At 47.1% G+C, this 19,025-nt stretch overlaps 1 protein-coding gene across 6 annotated transcripts in view; it reads left to right on the plus strand.

Moving 5' to 3' along the window:
• Positions 1-19,025, plus strand: part of LOC148661779 (leucine zipper putative tumor suppressor 2 homolog) — an 80,566-nt gene that overhangs the window by 55,671 nt on the left and 5,870 nt on the right. For all 6 annotated transcript variants that reach the window (XM_088636036.1, XM_088636033.1, XM_088636034.1 and 3 more), the window contains 3 exons: positions 11,614-12,081; positions 12,757-13,335; positions 18,007-18,276. In XM_088636036.1, coding sequence (XP_088492162.1) covers positions 11,641-12,081; positions 12,757-13,335; positions 18,007-18,276 — 1,290 coding nt within the window. In that variant the 5' untranslated portion in view covers positions 11,614-11,640. The remainder of the gene's footprint in view (positions 1-11,613; positions 12,082-12,756; positions 13,336-18,006; positions 18,277-19,025) is intronic.

Below are 19,025 nucleotides of genomic sequence, written 5' to 3' on the forward strand. Positions count from 1 at the left end.
AGCTTATTTATCAAAACCAGTACTGAAAGTAGATTTAGATTTCATCTTATACTGTGTGATACTTCAAGTTGTTATCAAGCGTATCTTGCAGCTACTTAAGAACAGTCTTTGCTCTTGAAGCTTTTCTCACTTGGCCTTCAGAGTAGCATCTACCAAGGAATTGAACGATTGAAGCAAGCCTTAGAGAGCTACTGTGATTATTATCAATTGCCTCCTTGACCATTTTTACAACATTGCAAGCAATATTGCTTTCTGTTACCTTAGGCAGTTTGACAGCCATGTCTTGGCTGGTAGCACCTGCCAATTAAACTTATTATGCATGGAGATTTCTCTGTTATATCAGGGATATTCAGCCCTACTTCCTCAAGCGCATGAAACCCTGTTGATTTTCTTGGTCTCTTTGAGCAAGTAGAACTTAACGTTTGAGTCTTCCAAAGATTCATGGAAATCCTGTCGGAATATGCCACTCACGCTCCAGGATTGTGCATCCTCAAAGTCTCCAAACCTTTGTGCTCACCCGTGCTGTTGGGAATGACTCTGGCTGAGATCACATTCCCCTGTCACATACCAGAACATTAAGTGTCTGTTCCTGTGAGCCGTGCTGTGCTCAGTGGATTGTGGGGTGTATGCTTTGGGTGCATTTCATAACTGACAGAACAATGCTGTTTGACCCTTACAGTGAGAATCTGAAATCTGCCTGGGCTTACAGTCTCAAAAACACTCCAGTTAATAAATGGATCAATCTTTCTATTTACAAAAGGCAGCAGGTCCCATGGCTGAGTGGAAATAATAGCAGTAACACCATCGGAATTTCATTTCCTTAGGCCTCCGGCGCATGAGGTATGTTTTCCATTTTCTGCCCAGTGACTGCCTCCTCATCACGCTGGTGTTGAATAGGGACATGCGTGTCTGTTTGTTAGTTTTAGGTTTAGCTGAAACTGTAGAAACCTGAAGTCTGGATCCCTGCTGCAGCTGACCCTTGAAGTTGTCAGGAACCCACGTCATTTTTAAAAGAAAAAAAAGCACCCTGTCTACCTTTGCAAGAGGAATTTCTTCTTTCATTCGTTCCTCGGCGTTCTGCAGTCTAACTACAGAACCGGCCTCTAAATAAGAAATCGCAGTCTGGATTTATCAATGCCTCAGGAGACATTGGTAAATGAATCCAAGGAACAGGGTGAATAAGTGCATCATAACACTGCGATGCATTGCACGCTGGTACTGTACACACAGAGCTGTGAGGAAGCTGTGCTGATCACGGGTTCAGTTGCTGTTAATCCTATCGTATGTACAGGTGGTCCCTAATATCAGTCACCCCACTATACAGTACATCGTTTTGCACTTACATCGTTTTTCAAGACATCAAAGCCCAGCGGCATCGTGGTTTGGGAGGTATTTTGTTCCAGAAATGAAAATATATTGAGAAGCCCAAAATCTGGTGTTAAAAAGTCTTCTACCTGTAGACTGTGCTGTTTGCAATTGACTTGCACTGTATTATGAACTGCTCTGCTCCAGCATTGGAGTTGAGATCTTAACACTGTGTTGGTCCCACCAGTGTATCAAGGGTTTTATTGCTCACTTTAAAAATGTGAAGGTGTGTGGAAAAAATCGAACCTGGACCTTTAACAGGATCCTCTGTAATGTATTTGTTTGCATGTTTAAACTATGTATATACTGTACCTTTGCTATTCATCACAGTGTTCTGGTCCCTAACCCCAGTGTATATTGGGGACTTACATGTGCTAGTGTTCACTGTAAGCTGTGTACCTTAGAGTGATGCTGACCCAGTTGGATTTAATGGTTTCTGGTTGTGGTCTCATTTGTGCAGCTAGAGTTTCAGACCTCATGGAATATCTGCAGTTCAGTGTGGATGGGTACAGCATGACACTGGGTTAAGTAAGTTAAGCAGCATGTTACACTTTAGCTGTAGTCCGTATTGAACCTCAAAGCTGGCTAATAGTAGTCCACAATTCCCTGCAGAGCGGATCCCAAGTTTGCTCCAGCAGTTTTCTTGTGGAAATAAGAGGTGGTTGTTCAGCCTGTGTGGCCCATTTGGTAGTGAGTAGTTAACTGATCCAAGGATCTCATCCAACTGTTCCTAGAAAGAGAACCACATGGCTGGGTAACATGTTCCTTACTCCCACAACTCTTTGTGTAAAGAGATGCCACCCTTTTTTTTATTAAATGTATGTCTTCATAGTTTCCACACGTGTTTTTACATTTCCATGTACAGTATCAGAAAATACAGATTAATTTGTCTCTCTTTGAAGAGTTTTCCATTGTGTCCTACATTTCATTGAGCTGAGTAGCTCCTCTGTATTTTAGATCAAAGCCTAGATGTGCTCTGACTACCTCACAAGCTGCAGGCCATCCGCTCCCTTTTGGACTGGACATCTCCAACAATGCAGACGGGCTCCAGTGAGGAGCCGAGCTGTGCCAGCACGCTAGCTTGCCGTCTTTTGGCACAGCCTCCTTGGCAAAGAGACGCTTCCTGCTTGATGCAGAGGAGCATACAGATCCCCCCCCCCCCATCTCATGGGGCTGCCTGTCTCCTGTCCACGTTATTAATGGGAAACGGGGTGATAAGGGAGCCTTAATCCCATCGCTCTTGCGCCCATCTCCGATTCCGTCACCCCTGGCTGGGCCCTTTCGCCAGCTCCGGCAGCTGAGCCGTGTGTCGGGAAAGGGCGGGAGGGCGTGGCTGTGGAGAATGTCAGTGAAAAGGGAAGGTGGTCTGGCTTAACCCCGGATTTGCATGCATTCCTAAAGAGGGGCAGCACAGCGGAACAAAGCAGCCGGTCCCCCACTGTAACCAGGGGCTCTGAGAGGCAATCGGCAGGGGTACCACAAAGAGACTTGTTCCGGCCTCGCTTGCGATCAGCGATCAGGCGCTCGCCAGTGCAGTTTTCTCCAGGGGCTGTACTGATCATCCTCTCCTTGCACCAGGCTCCAGGGGCTGCTGTGGCAGAAGTGGGCCAGGTTCAAGGCAGCGTGCCCTTCTTCAGCCCTCTTAAACCGAGCGGCTTTGAGGCGCCTTGCGTCTGCCGTGCAGGGCCTGACTCAGTACCGCACGAGCGATACAGTGAGGACGCTGCTTCAGGTCTGCACGTCTACAGAATGACACTGCTGGAGCTTCCTGGTCAGAACTCAGGCTGCGGTTTCGCCTGCCCAGTCCCAGTTTCCAGGAGCACTCCCTCTATTTCCTTGTCCTGTCTGTGGGACTTGGAAATGTCTGTGTGTAGGTTAGGTTTGTCTAGATGTTGTAAAACATTCTTAACACCCCATATGGGAAACTGTCTGCTCCATCTAATTGCCCCAAAGTTGCACCCTAGGCAAGCTTTAAACCTATAGGTTTTTTTGTCTGTCATTTTCCATAGTAACCGCAGCAACTATCTACGAATGCAGGAGAATGGATAGCTTCCTTTCTATTAATCTCGCAAGCGAGTTTGGGATCATCACCCTAGTCCCAGCACCGCCTCACCTGGTGCCCTCTGGGCTGGCATGGGAATGCCATAGGAGAGAAGGGGCATCCACAGTCCCACCATCATGGGATAGTGTACTATCAATGGTAGCTGTCATTTTCTTTCTTAAGTGTTGCCTGGATATGCTTTCTGCTGAAATACAGAAACACTCGGTACATTGAAAAGTTCACATTATTCTTCTGCCCCACCTACATTTAACATTGATTACTGCATATCTGCCAAACACACCCCTACTGTCCAACCATTCTCCATTTTTAGGTCTCTGAGAGGTGCTATCGCTCGTAAGCAGTCCCACGGTCCACTGCCTCTGTAGCACCGTTTATATCTGGATATTTGCACAGTGGTAGGAACCCCTACATGCTAAACACAGCAGCCTAGTAGAACAAATTAATCTAGTAGTGTTTCTAGTGACGTACTGTTTTCATGTCCTGTGCACAACTTGCAGTGTTTTGCACAACAGGGTGTCGTTGTAAAGGAATACTAAATATTCAAATGGTCCTGTCTGGAGAACTGAGATACACCAGCCTGGCTCTGAACAGCACTGCCACACATCCAGAGTCAGTAAGGGTGAGAGGAAGTGAGATTTAGAGCCAGGTTAGAGTTTCTTGTTGCTGATGCTAAGCTGATTTCCAGATATGAGGTGTATTTCCAAATGAGAAACTGAGATGAAGCTGTAACACTTTTATTATTATCTCAGCAGAAGATCTTAAGTGGGCAGGGAATAAGCAGCTAATCATGCTTGTGTCAGTATAAATAAAGAGGAGTTGATGACCATCTTAAGTAATTCCACTGGTTAGGTATTTTTATGCTCAAAAATGTCCAGCAATGGGGCTTCCTAATGACTTAGCAAGTGCATAAAATAGATCAGACACCAGCACTTCAATTTACAAATTTGCCAGCCTTGAGTCGGCTTGTGTTGATCAGGGTATTTTGTGCCTGAACTTGTGCAGAGTCCCCTCTGTGCTTTGCCGAACGCTTGCGAGCTGCAAGCAAGCAGTCAGAGAGTCCCTGTTCCTCCAGCGGGTTGTAACTGTGCTGTAAGGCAGTGTGGAGTGTGGAGCTTGCAGAGCCCCAGACGAATAAAAGGCTGACGGGGTGGGCATGTCGGAGCAGAGCACGCAGTCTTTCTTCTCGCGCGGCTCGGGGGTGGAAGTGGTAACCTGCATTCGTCAGTTGCTCCCCATCCCAAATCGGGAGGCTAGAAAAGAAAGGAGAAAGGAGAAATAGTCATTGCAAAGTTAGGGGAAAAAGAGGAAATGCTCAGAAAGGGTCTGGAGCTCGGTGGGGGATGAGGTGGAATGCCGACACCGAGCACCAGAGAGGCAGCTTGGAGTCCACAAGCGTTTGGCGCCACAAGGATAATCCTTTCAGACAACAGTGTAGCTTCTAACATGCTTACCATAACTGGATTTAATCACTAATCCAGGGCCCTCGCACTGGATCTAATTGAAAACACCTGCAAATAGTTACCGTCTTCACTGACATTAAATCATTCACAATAAACCTTTCCTTGGCGTATTTGTGTGCCAGTGTGACGCAGGGATGCCTCAGAAGTTTCTTTTCAATTTAGCCTTACTCGATAAGCTAATGTGTGTCCTCTAAAAGGAACATTACCGGAGAAATTCACTTTAGATCATTTGCAAATACTTATACTAAACTGGATATTACATAACTAGAAGCAGTGCAGGGATTTGTGAAAAAACGGGTGGCAAACCAGGCATGACTGTAGATGAAAGTATTGTCTTTTTTGTCCTCATATGAAAAGGAAGAAAAGGCCCAGCTGTGGGGGGTGGTGTTTTTTTACCTCATTTTGATTCCGGTTTTGCTGCAGAGAGACACTTCTTAGCCAAAGATTTGCGACTCGAGTCTTTAATGAGCTAAAATAATAGGGGAACGAAAGAAGATTCTAAATCCTTGCTGCTGTTAATTGTATCAAATTTATTATTGTAATAAAGGCATGTACTGTCATGCACAACTTTCTGTATTTGTCCCTTCTGAATGTGGGGGCTGCTTGTCTCTGCACTTGCATTATTTGTGTGTGAAAACAGCAGTGAAAAGGCAGTTAAATGGATTTTTAAAGTTAAAAAATACTAAGGTTTAGTATAATCAAATATTGCATCTTTAATGATTCTTGCTGTGAATATGGCAGAGCCTTCTGCTTATTTCAAAAGTCTCTCTTTCACTGTAAAAATCCTTGTGTTCCAAGTTTAGTCTGTAGTTTTCTATTGGTATGCACTGCGGACAGTGTCGAAACAACTTGCCTGATACGACAGTTAAATATCAACAGAGGATAAATCCTTAATAAACACCCACTAAAAGGCATTTCATACATTTTCTGTTTACTGTAAATGTTAAGAATTTCCTGCAAATGGTGGAGAGTATTCTGGAGAGAGTATTCTGCACCTAGTGTGCTGGTGAGGGGAGGCACACTGACAGCAGGCTGGAGAGAGCAGGCAATGGCCGCTAGCGTACTGGTGAGAGGAGGCACACTGAAACCAGGCTGGGGAGAGCAGGCACTGGCCACTAGCGTACTGGTGAGAGGAGGCACACTGACAGCAGGCTGGAGAGAGCAGTCACTGGCTACTTGCATATTGGTGAGAGGAGGCACACTGACAGCAAGCTGGAGAGAGCAGGCACTGGCCGCTAGTGTATTTGTGAGAGGAGGCACACTGACAGCATCCTGGGGATAGCAGGCACTGGCTACTAGAATACTGGTGAGAGGAGGCACACTGACAGCAGGCTTGAGAGCACAGGCACAAAGTGGTGTCAGAACACTTCCTCCTGTGTTGAGTTACCCCAGGAACATAAAACTATAAATTATTATATCACATTCTTTCACTGTTTTTTGTTATTTTAATGAATTTATCATCCCCAAAACCGTAATTTAGCCTTTATTATTATAGCCCTAGTGTTTTCTATTCAGTGCTTACTGACCTGACTACTTTTAAAGCTGTAATGAACTCTGTCTTATGGTGGTCGTTTCTTAATCACAGCCTAGATAACTGCCAATCAGTATCAGAAAGCTGCCTACTCCTGGTAATGATCACAGTAGCCCAGCATGCCCACTGTAGGGCTCACAAGCACAGAGAGAATACCTGACCAGCCGGTATTCAGGCGGTGGGAGAAAACCGGAGCACCTGGGGAAAGCGCACATTGACACAGAGGGAATATGCAGACTACTCACAGAATGGGCCCCCATCTGTAATCAAACCCAGGACTCAAGAGCTGTGACTACCATCACCACCATAACTACCATACCTTCGTTATGCCCTCCCGGACAGAGAACTTATTGATTCAGTATTTGGCTAGAAAACTCTCCTTAACCAATACCTGTTCCTCCTCATTCTCAATTTGTTTTGTACACAGGATGTACTCCTGGCTTTTCAAAACATGTACTTCTTTAAGGACTCCTGTGCTAAACTAACAGAAGAATATCTCAGACTTTTCAAATCAATAAATATCATGCTGAGATTTACATACATAGTTGTGTGAAAGGGAGCTATGTTAAATGCATAGCTCCCTTTCACACAACTCTTTCTGTGCATGGGTCACTTGTGCTTGGAGTGGAGGTGTTTTCAAGTCATTAAAAATGCACTATAATTGAGTATGTGTGGAAGTGAAAGGCTCTGGAATTTATTTTGAGAATACTGTAAGTATCAAAAGCTGCACAGCCCTAAGTGTAATCCAGGCGTTTCTGCTTCACTTTGTTCAGTGTCATTGGTTGATGACTAAATACAGGGTGCCAGATGGGCCTCGTTAAAGCAGCCATTACACAGCTAATAAAATTAAAATGTATATCTCCATCTATTCATAATAGTCCTAGGAGGAGGCAAGTGTGAATTTGGAGAAACCAGGCCTTAATGTGACTACAGGAACTTGAAAATCTAATGAGCAGATGAGGGTCGCTAGGTAACAGTATGTCATAAACAAGGTTATAATATTAAAGCTTAAAGGACAAAATAACACACATCTTTATTTTAGATTCCCCAGAAACAAAAATATATATTTAAAAACGACACCTCTCTTCTTTGTCAGATATGGAGGAAATTGGTTGGGGTGTCTTAACTCTTAACTAACCCATATCAAAAGGATTCCAGGATTTTGGAGTTCGTTTCCATAATCTTACCTGGCCTTACAGAAAAAGACTTCCCACACACCTGAATTTGGGCTAAGTGACCAGTTCCTAGTCCCTTGAGTCCTTCTGGGGAAAGTTGGGGGAGGTTGTATAATTGAGTTTCACTTAAGAAGGAGAAAAAACATCAGAGCCAAATTAGCTCCAAGATTTGTTGCTCTGAGTAGCGGGAACAAAAACCCAGGCCGGAAAGGTCAGGGAGGGCACAGCGAGGTCAGGAAAGCTCTTGAGTCTCGTTGTCTGGGGGTCATGGGGTCACTGGGGTCAGATCCAATCCGCGGAGATCTCTAATCGCATTATCCCTGCTTCAGAGCGGGTGGAATGACTGGCCCATCGGAGACGGACATGACTCCGGAGTTGAAAAAGAAATGAGGAAAAGGATGAAGTGATCCAGAATGATCCATCCCTGGGAAGAAGTGGTGGATTGGAAGGCCAGCCTGTCAAGGACATGTTGGCTCTCCCCCACAGAGTGGTATTGATCCCGCTGCACTGATCGGCAGGGCATTGGCTTTTACTCTAGGCTGTCGGTCACTCTGGTAGCAAACTGTGCAGCCAGGACATGCCCATATGTCTCTGGATTATTGGTATCTGAGGCTGCCTTAAAAAAATCTGGGATACTTGGCAATCACTGTTACTCCATTAAAAACATCATCAGGGAAGTGTATTTTCAGGATTAGAGAAACACATCCTGGTTGACAGGTGTTGAGGAAGTGCATGGCATGTAATATTACCTGCTCATCTCCTGCACAGCTGTGTGCTTTTGTCAGATGGGAAGACATGCAAATACTATGTATGTTGTCAAGCTAGATCTTTTGACATTCTTGCAGATAACTTAACACAACTGATGCTCAGAGTTTGGGTTAATAGGATTGAATTAAGACAAATGGTCTCTAATACCACCGTTCATGGTGGTAAAAGGGCCTTGTGGTTTGTTTATAAACTGGAATGTCTGGTGTCCTTTGAACTGTCAGCATCAGCACCTTTTTGTCTGAAGGATAGTCAGCTGACAAGTTTCTCCCAGACCTGTACTCCTTGTAGGAGAATGAGATATTACTGTGAGATTCTGGCTGCTAGGGTGTAATACTGCGTTAATAAATTAGTCAGGATAATGGGTTTTGTATAGAAATCATACAAATGAGTTAAGGAATGTTAAACAACTAAATAACCTCATTATAGGCCTGGTAAAAAGGGAAGGTCTTAATTGTAGTCTTTAACAGAGGCAGAATTGGAATATTCGGCCATCCCACAACCCAGCAGAATTTACCCCACCTCCCTTAGCTCATCAGTTTCTGAAAGCACGGACCAATTTCATTTTGAGCACTGAAGCAGTGGCTTGTTCGGTTAAGAAGTTCAGAGATGATTTGAAGTGAAAATCCCTGCACCTTGTAGCTGTCAAGGGCCACAGCTGGCCACTCTTGACTTAATGGAATCCATTAACTCACTGAACTGATCGAAGTCACGTGTCCTGGGTCCTTACAGGTTGCTGGGTTAAGCGTGACCGGTAAGACCTGCTGGATTATGGCTCTCCAGGATCACAGTTGGCTGAAGGGAGGTAGTTGTACAGTGTAGCATAAAAACCGCTCGTTTGACCCTCAGGGACTAAGAGACTTAGGCTGAAAGTGTCAAGCAGTGCTCTTCTAGGAACACACAACAGGTTCAGACAGAAAAGAGTGAATCAGACAAAGCAATAATTAAGAAGGATTTTCTTGCTGTGTTTCTCTCTGATTTACTAAGGCTTGAGAAAACTCAGGCTAGGTGATATCAGATCTTGATGCACATCCGAATTGTGGCTGAGGCGTTGAAGGAGTTGAAGCTTGGTTGCTGTCGCTTTAACAAATCCAGCAAGACAGCCATTGCAGGACTCTAGCCCTGATGGTAACCCATGCTTGGATTAAAGCTGACAATGTTGTGATCCCAGCCGTACGGACAGGAATGTCAGTGTGTGGATTCGGCTGCAGGACTGGACCTGGGGCCATACAGGACAAAGGAAGAAGGGAGCAGTGAGGCAGAAGACCTTTGTATATACCTTGACCAAGACATGTGCATCTTCATGGTCAGCGATGCAGATGAGCAGTGAGCACCAGCAGTACACCCTTAAGAGAAAAGCAAACACAGAATGAGCACAGAAACAAGATGAAGACAGACACGCTGGCTTGCACATGACGAATCACAACACCCACAGTCCTGCCCTCTTTCGCACACAGGGACTCACAAAATTAATGATCTAAAACCAAAAAAAACACTTTGGAGCAGTAAAAATAAGGACAGAAAAGTGAAACACACACACACCTTTCTCCAGACGCCCTCACCTCTGACCTTTACCAGCTATTTGAGCTAAGTGGTGCTGGCGTTTTCTGCAGGAGCTGATGGGATGTGGGAGGGCCGAGCCATTGTTGGTAACATAATGAGACAGATAGCCTGCAGAGGTCTGAGCTGTTCTCTTTCTCGGGATGAAAGGAGACTTTTGTGTCGCCCTCTCCCAGCTACATTCTAACATCACACAGGAAGCCTAAAGCGACTTGCAGCCCGCTTGAATGGGCGGTTATTTTTGGAGTGAGCCATTGTGTGTGTTTGGCCTTAAATCATACTCCTTCGGCAGTTTCTCCGATATGAAGAAGATTTAGTGGAGATGAAGTCTACTTCACCGTCACTTTGTGCCACAATGGCAGGCCATAATTGAGCTAATATCAGTGCAAAATCACATGCTTGCACAATTTGGTTTGGAAAGAGCCCTCTTGTGTCTGATTTATTTTTTAAAGTATGACAAGTTAGGAATTCTTATCTGTCACACTACCATAATGAATGCCAGAAGGCTTAGCTATTAGTGGAAACATCTTAGTAGCACTAAGACTGCTGGTGCAGTCTGGTCAGTAGCACTCATGCCTTACTGATTCTGAGGGCAGTCTTAGTGAGCCACTTAGGACTTGTGAAAATGGAACTGAAAACCCACATTTGAATAAGCATTTTTTTTTTCTGAGCGGTACAGATCTCCAGTGTTATGGTGTTTTTTTTTAACCTGTTTTTAGATTTTGTTTTGAGGGGTCAAGTAATGGAAGGGTAGGGCATCAAGAGCCCAGTCATATTGAAATGAGCAGCATTGATATACTATGCATGCTACACAATGCCGTTTTCATTGTGATCTTACTGTGATCAGGCCAAACCCTATAGTGTTGTTATACCATATTAGAGTTGTGTATAACTACAGGTACTGTGAGCTTAAGTACATTTCAAGGCAGTGTCAACAGACCCTTTGTTGCCACATTTCAAAAAGACATTGCTGCACTGGAAATCGGTCCAGCAATCAGGGAGTTGAGGAGCCAGGGACATAATCAAGGACAATTCCTGGCCTTAAAGGAATCTTACTCAGACAGTTTAATGAGGCACCAGGTCACAGGTTCAACGTGCCTCTTATTTTTTAACAGTTTTGTAAGAGGGAGGCAAGGGCGTTTTGGCATTCAGCGCCACAGCCTCACACTGTGGCATCAGGGTTTAATTCTGGACTGTTGCACCTTCTATGTGGAGTTCTCACATGTTCATATTAGTTTTCTGCAGATGCCTTGATTTCCTTGCACCTGCTCCAAAGGCATGCTGCCCAGGTTCACTGGTGTTTTGGAAGTGTACCTGTGTGTTTCCACAGCAGTGAACTGGCATCCAGGGTGTGTTATGGCAACACCTCCCTTTAGCTCAGCTCTACTGATAATGTGACTGCCTGACGGAAAGGAAGTAGAATTCAGTCTCAGACACGTTGTAGCAGAAAAGAGTGCCGCGATGTGCTGGAATGTATGATGAATGCGGGAAAGATCCATTGGTTCAGAAATTTACGTTGTACTGGCCCTGCTGCCATTTTGAACCGAGCCCTCTCCCCTCGCGTGTGTGGAGGAACTGACCCACTTGTGTATTGAATGACAGCGGCCTGCAGTACTGCACTGAGACTTTGTGGTGAGCGGTCTGGTGTGTCCTGACGCCCTGCCCCTCTAACCTTGTGCGTGGTGTCCTTTGCAGAGTGTGTGGGCGCAGCGTGTGACCGCCATGGCACTGGTGCAGACTCTGCCCGTCCCCACTGATCCCCAGAGCTCCAGCGTCGACGCGCAGCACCGCCCTCTGTCCCGGTCTCCCGCCAGCCAGGGCGCTATGGGCTCCGTGAGCAGCCTGATCTCGGGTCGCACGCACCAGGAGCGCCACTGCCGGGCCGCCGAGTTCACCGGCAAGTGCCGCAGGCCCACTCCCGGCATGGCCTCCTGCAAACTGCCTGACGAGCAGCTCCGGACCGCCGGCTCGCAGGACCCGCTGGTCAGCAACGGGAACTACGCCTACCTGAACGAGGACTTCGTCGGAGACTGGAACGACAACCACCTGACTCCCAGCAGCCCCTGCAGCGATCCAGAGGAGACCCGGGAAGGGCGGGTCCTGAACGGGAACATCGGGGGGCCGCCCCCAAAGCTCATCCCCGTTTCCGGCAAACTGGAGAAAGTGAGTCTACTGCCCCCTGCAGGAGCAACGCCGATTTACACATTCCATAGCATGAGGGCAACGGTTTCCACTCGGCAGCTTCATGCTTCTGAAGAAGGACAAGGATTTTGCATCTCGAGTCTGTGCTGTAGCTGATCAGGTGCAATTTCAATGTCTGAGTTGCACAACAAGGTTTCTTGTAATGTCTTCTAATATCTCCGACAACATTTAGCTTAAAATTCCCGGGGAGACCCCTGAGATGATCGCAGCACAGTCAGTATATCCCCCTTACAAGTGTGCTGGTGAGCCCGTTCACTCATGCACAGAAAGCCGAATCAGACTATTGGAAAAACATCCAGATCAGCAGTTAGCACAACAGGAAAAGTACCCAAAGAGCAACATCTTCATAACTTAAACTTGTTGTGCTCTTTTAATTTAAATAACCAGCATTCTCAGTCAATGGGATGACTAACCGGGATGAAACAGGAGAACATCCAGCCCCTGATCAGAAATGTAATAATCTTATAGTACGTTTTTAGGACTGCAGGATCTTCTGGATTTCGTTCCAGCTGAAGATCTTCTTTGATCTAATTACTGGCACAATTTGATGCATTACATATTATTACAGAACTTTTAGAAGTGAGTCAGTCACAGTGGGCTTAGATGGCACAATAACTAAGATTCTCTGTTTTTCAGAATATTGAGAAGACGCTCATCCGGCCCACAGCTTTTAAGCCGGTGGTGCCCAAGAACCGCAGTTCAGTGCAGTACCTCTCTCCGCGGCCAGGGGGCAGCCTGTCGGAGAGCCAGGGCAGCCTCAACCTGCTGCTGCCAGGAGCGGGGGCGGCCGGGGGGGGCAGCGGTGACAAGCGCAACTCCTACAGCGGTGGCCGCAACGGTGGAGGCAGCCAGTCGGGCACATTGTCCGATTCTGGGCGCAACTCCCTGTCCAGCTTGCCCACCTACAGCAGCGCCACCTACAGCCTGGTGCATGGGGAGGCGCCCAGCGGGCACCTGGAGCCCGCGTCGCGAGGCAGCGTGGGCCACGGCCACTCCAACTCGGACAGCGGGCGCTCCTCCTCCAGCAAGAGCACGGGGTCCCTGAGCGGGCGCGGACAGCCCCTGTCGGACAGCGGCTCCTGTGGGCGCTCGCCGGCGCCGGCGGAGGGAGAGGAGGCCATGATCCGGGAGCTGGAGGACAAGCTGCGCGAGAGGGAGCTGGAGCTGCAGCAGCTCCGGGAAAACCTGGACGAGAACGAGGCCGCAATCTGCCAGGTCAGGACACGCACACACACACTCTCTCACCTGAACACAGACACACACACACACACTCTCTCACCTGAACACAGACACACACACACACACTCTCTCACCTGAACACAGACACACACACACACACTCTCTCACCTGAACACAGACACACACACACACACTCTCTCACCTGAACACAGACGCACACACACACTCTCTCACCTGAACACACACACGCACACACTCTCTCACCTGAACACAGACACGCACACACACACTCTCTCACCTGAACACAGACACACACACACACACACACTCTCACCTGAACACAGACACGCACACACACACTCTCTCACCTGAACACAGACACACACACACACACACTCTCACCTGAACACACACACGCACACACTCTCTCACCTGAACACACACACGCACACACTCTCTCACCTGAACACAGACACGCACACACACACTCTCTCACCTGAACACAGACACACACACACACTCTCTCACCTGAACACAGACAGACACACACACACACACTCTCACCTGAACACAGACAGAGACACACACTCTCACCTGAACACAGACAGACACACACACTCTCACCTGAACACACACACGCACAGACACACACACTCTCACCTGAACACACACACGCACAGACACACACACTCTCACCTGAACACACACACGCACACACATACTCTCTCACCTGAACACAGACAGACACACACACACACTCTCACCTGAACACAGACAGACACACACACACACTCTCACCTGAACACACACACGCACAGACACACACTCTCACCTGAACACACACACGCACACACACACTCTCTCACCTGAACACAGACAGACACACACACTCTCACCTGAACACACACACGCACAGACACACACTCTCACCTGAACACACACACGCACAGACACACACTCTCACCTGAACACAGACACGCACAGACACACACTCTCACCTGAACACAGACACGCACACACACACTCTCTCACCCGAACACAGACACACACACACACTCTCTCACCTGAATACAGACACACACACACACTCTCACCTGAACACAGACACACACACACACTCTCTCACCTGAACACAGACACACACACACACTCTCACCTGAACACAGACACACACACACACTCTCACCTGAACACACACACGCACAGACACACACTCTCACCTGAACACAGACACGCACACACACACTCTCTCACCTGAACACAGACACACGCACACACACACACTCTCACCTGAACACAGACACACACGCGCACACACTCTCACCTGAACACAAACACGCACACACACACTTACCTGAACACAGACATGCAGACACACACTCTTACCTGAACACAGACACGCGTACACATGCTTTCACCTGAACACAGACACACGCACACTCTCTCACATGAACACAAACACACTCTCACACATGAGCAGAGACACATGCACACTCTCTCACCTGAACACAGATACATGCACACTCACCTGAGCACAGGCACGCGCACTTTCACCTGAATACAGACATGCACCCAGGCACGCACACTCTCACCTGAGCACAGACGTGCACACACACACTCACTCACCTGAGCACAGACGTGCACACACATTCACTCACCTGTTCACAGACATGGACATGCACACTCTCACCTGAGCACAGACACGCACACACACATTCACTCACCTGAGACGTGCACACAACTCTTTCACACTCTCCCATACAGATAGACGCGTATACTGTGTGCACGTACTGTACACGGACACACTGTCTCTATCTGTACACAGGCTGTATACATACTGTAGATCTCCTGCAGGATATCTGTCTTGTTATTCCAGCTCACTTCTTAATTACTAGTCAATGTATTGTTCATTGGCTCTTTTTGCTTGTGTAGGCTGAGAAGGATTGAAAACTAAAATCTGCTCTGCACTGTAATCTGGGTTTCAGAACTCATGTGGGTATAGTGTCAGTGTCCAGCTGTGGCAGGGCTAGTGCAGTTCTATACTGGTTCTAAAGTGGTTTTAAAGTAGCTTATTATGAGAGCTTTTTTAAGGTAATTCCCACTAAACAAGTATCTACACATGATTATCTACTGTTCAGTGCTTCAGATAATATAAGATCACTTTATTGGCCATATACAATTTCTTGTATTAGGAATTTGTCTTTTTGTATACCCCAACTTGCTCTCCATGAGACACACAGACAGGGAGAGAAGCTTGTGGTCAGAGTGCAGGATCAGCCATTTATACAGCACCTCTGGAGCAGTTGGGGTTAAGGGCCTTGCTCAGGGGCCCAATGGAGTAGGATTCCCCTGCCAGCCACGGGATATGAACCGGGAACCTTCCAGCCACAGGCACAGATCCTTAGCCACAGAGCCACCATCCTGTCCTCAGATAGCTGAAGCAGAGTTATAATATTATTAAACACACTAATGAGAGACAGAATTCTGTTCAGTATCTTATGCTTATGCTTACAATAGCATATATTTTTAGACAAGGAAAAAACTAATTAAAGCAATAAACAAAACATTTCAATCGGCCTAAGGTACCGATAGATTTGTAACAAAAACAGAAGACAGGAGGTTGGGGTTGCGACTGTAATCCGGAGATTTTGTTTTCAGAGTGATTGCAGCCAGTGTATCTTAACGATTCTGCCCCTCGGGAGCCCCAGACTGATGGTGAATGGAGCTGATGGGTTTTACAACAGGGTCTAACTCTTCCTGCAGCATCCATTTAGAGAAACACATAAAACATGCGTCGTCGTGGAGATCGCCTAATTTGAAGCTGATTAAAAACCCCACAGGCCCTCATTGTTTTTAAGAAGAGAGTGGCGAGAGCAGAGCAGGGGAGCGAAGGGTGGTTTGTGAAGCAGGCCTGGTGACATCCAGGCAGAGGCCTATTTTCGCTGAAAGGGCTCATTTGGAGTGAAGATAATGGAGCTCAAGCGCAATTAATAGCGGGTGTTTTAAATAAAGATAAAAGGCAGCTGAAGCAGGGAAGATAATATAAGGGGCCCTATTAAGACTCAAAACACCACTCCATTGGTTAGGGCAAGGCTAGTGAGACAGGAGACTTAAGCCACCGCTCATTTTGCTATTACATTTCAGTCCAAGTGACTCATTAACCATCTGCTTAATAAGTAATTAATTCACATAGTGAAGGGGAACTGGTTGTGCCTAAGACTTGTACAGGAATAGATTGGGATAGATTGGAAGATCATCAGTTTGAGTGCTAAAAGACTAGGCAATCCCCAGACGTGTGACCCCAAGTTGTCCTCTGATTCCATCGGATGAAGAAATGGAGATGATTTACCTGATAAATCACTTGTCAGAGCTGCAAGGAATTGGAATTCCACAGCGGGATATAGGTTGTGATTTTTAGGGCTACAGGTTAGAGAAGAATGTAAAACTCCAAAGTGCTTGGAAATGTTTTTTACGTCAGGGGGAAAAAAGAACTTAGCGTTCGATCCTACAGAATGTCTGTAGCGGTTTTGTAGGACTCCATAGTGAGGAGCCTCAGCACCAGGTCTGTGTTTTGGTCTTTTTCAAAATTGATATCCAAAGAGGGCCAGTAACAGCAAGCCATGTTCGCTGTCATGAACACGCCTAGATTGGGCCCTGCAGAGAACAACACTCATAAAAACAACAGCCAGCTGATGGAGTATAATTTTGTGTTTGCAGGAAGAAATAATATCTGCAGAAAGTCAATTAATTTACATGAGTTAGAAAAAGTCTGTAAGGTCCATAGGGAGCTTGGAAAGCAGAAGCACAGATTTGGTCAACGCATTGAGCATTGCAGGGGCCACATCTCTGTCTTCAACAAGAGGACACTGACATTTCTTATTGTCGGACTGACAGTGTCCATTTGTAGTGATGAATTCCCTCTCAGCGGAGGGAGAGAAAGCTGTAAGTATTCAGAAAGGTACAAAGACTGTTTCTGAAGCCGAATGCTTGACCCAGTCCTGTACGTTTGGAGTGGGTGATGAGGGTTTTAAAGAGAAACAAGCCGTCCCTAATGGTGTTCCAAGGTCTGGGAAGCTGAGTGCAGAGGAGATGAAGCTACAGTTTTGCGAACCGAGCGGGTCGTGTTGTACAGAGGGGCACTGCTGGTGACCTGCACCTGCTGATGCGCTGTTTAGTACACACCTGTAACACGCAGGGTCACAGGAAGATGATCAGCCTGGCGCACACATGGCCGAACAGACGTGACATTCTGAAACCCTCCATTTCCACCTGCTTTCTAACTGATTCAGGACCGAGGGGGAGCCAGAGCCTGTCCTGACAAGCACCGCGTACAGAATACACCCTGGATGAGACGCCAGTCCATCACAGTGTACACACACACACACCAGACACCAGGGCCAATTTTCTCAGATGCCAGTTAACCCACTAGTATGTCTTGGACTGTGGGACGAAACCAGAGCACCTGGAGGAACATCCACATGACACAGGGAGAACATACAAACTCCACACAGACAGCACCCCAGGCTTGGAATTGAGCAGTGCTTAGCACTGTGTCACCGTGTCTCCCTTCTGAAAGTGCAGTGGGAGTGAAACAATGCGTACGCCTGAACCAAGCTGGGGTGGGGAGTGAGGGAAGGGCCGGTTGTAGTGCGCTCTGTCCAGCAGACTGCTCTGCAGTAAGACCTGTGCGTGTTTGTGTGTGCGCAGGTGTACGAGGAGAAGCAGAAGCGCTGTGAGCTGGAGCTGGAGGAGCTGCGGCAGAGCTGCGCGGCCCGGCTCAGGCAGGCCTCCCAGAAGGCCCAGCGCGCCCAGCAGGTGCTGCAGCTGCAGGTGTTCCAGCTGCAGCAGGAGAAGAAGAAGCTGCAGGAGGACTTCGCCCAGCTGCTGCAGGAGAGGGAGCTGCTGGAGAAGAAGTGCGCCTCCATGGAGCACGAGCACACCCAGCTGGGCCCAAGGCTGGAGGAGACCAAGTGGGAGGTGAGTATGGGGGGGGGGAGTCGTGCCCCCCCCCGACATGTGAGAGTTTAGTTCGTACCAAGTACGCTCATTTCGACTGGTGACCTAAAATGGGTTCTTACCGTTGAGCTTGCAATACCATCCCTTAGGTCTGTAGTGTTTTTGAACAATTGAATAAAACACCCTCTCTTCCAGAGAAAAAGGGTTTGGTTCCATTAGCCTCAGAGTGTATGATATTTCCTTTAGATCAGGAATAGTTTCTGAATTTCTGGACCTTTTCCAGTGTTGCAAAGATCTTTTTGTGGCATTAGGGACATGGAGAGGAAGAACTTATCAGGCAGTGAACGGGGAGTAATGGCTGCTGAACTGCATTGATCAGTACGGTCAGATCTTTACCGGGCACAAGTGTGGAAGTTTAAAAAGATAGTACTGAGGTTAAAAAGGAATGATCTGTGCTGGAAGTTAGATGTTGGGTCCTTTTAGATTCAATCCAGAATTCAGGGAATCTGACATAATTAAACTGATCAACCAATAGAAATTTTCAGCTATGAGACAGATTTATAGTTAAGTAATATCCACACACAAACTCTTCTAAAAACTCATGGGCTTGATTAGTAGCAGTGCAGTGGTTAGCACTGCTGATTCACAGTGCAGGGTCCCCGGGTTCAATTCCAGACCTGGGGTATTATCTGCATGGAGTTTGTATGTTCTCCCCACGTTGGCGTATTCAAAAAACATACTGGTAGGTTAACTGGCTTCTGGGAAAACTG

Source organism: Lepisosteus platostomus, chromosome 6, assembly GCF_059453375.1.
Source record: "Lepisosteus platostomus isolate fLepPlt1 chromosome 6, fLepPlt1.hap1, whole genome shotgun sequence".
In the NCBI taxonomy this organism is placed as follows: domain Eukaryota; kingdom Metazoa; phylum Chordata; class Actinopteri; order Semionotiformes; family Lepisosteidae; genus Lepisosteus; species Lepisosteus platostomus.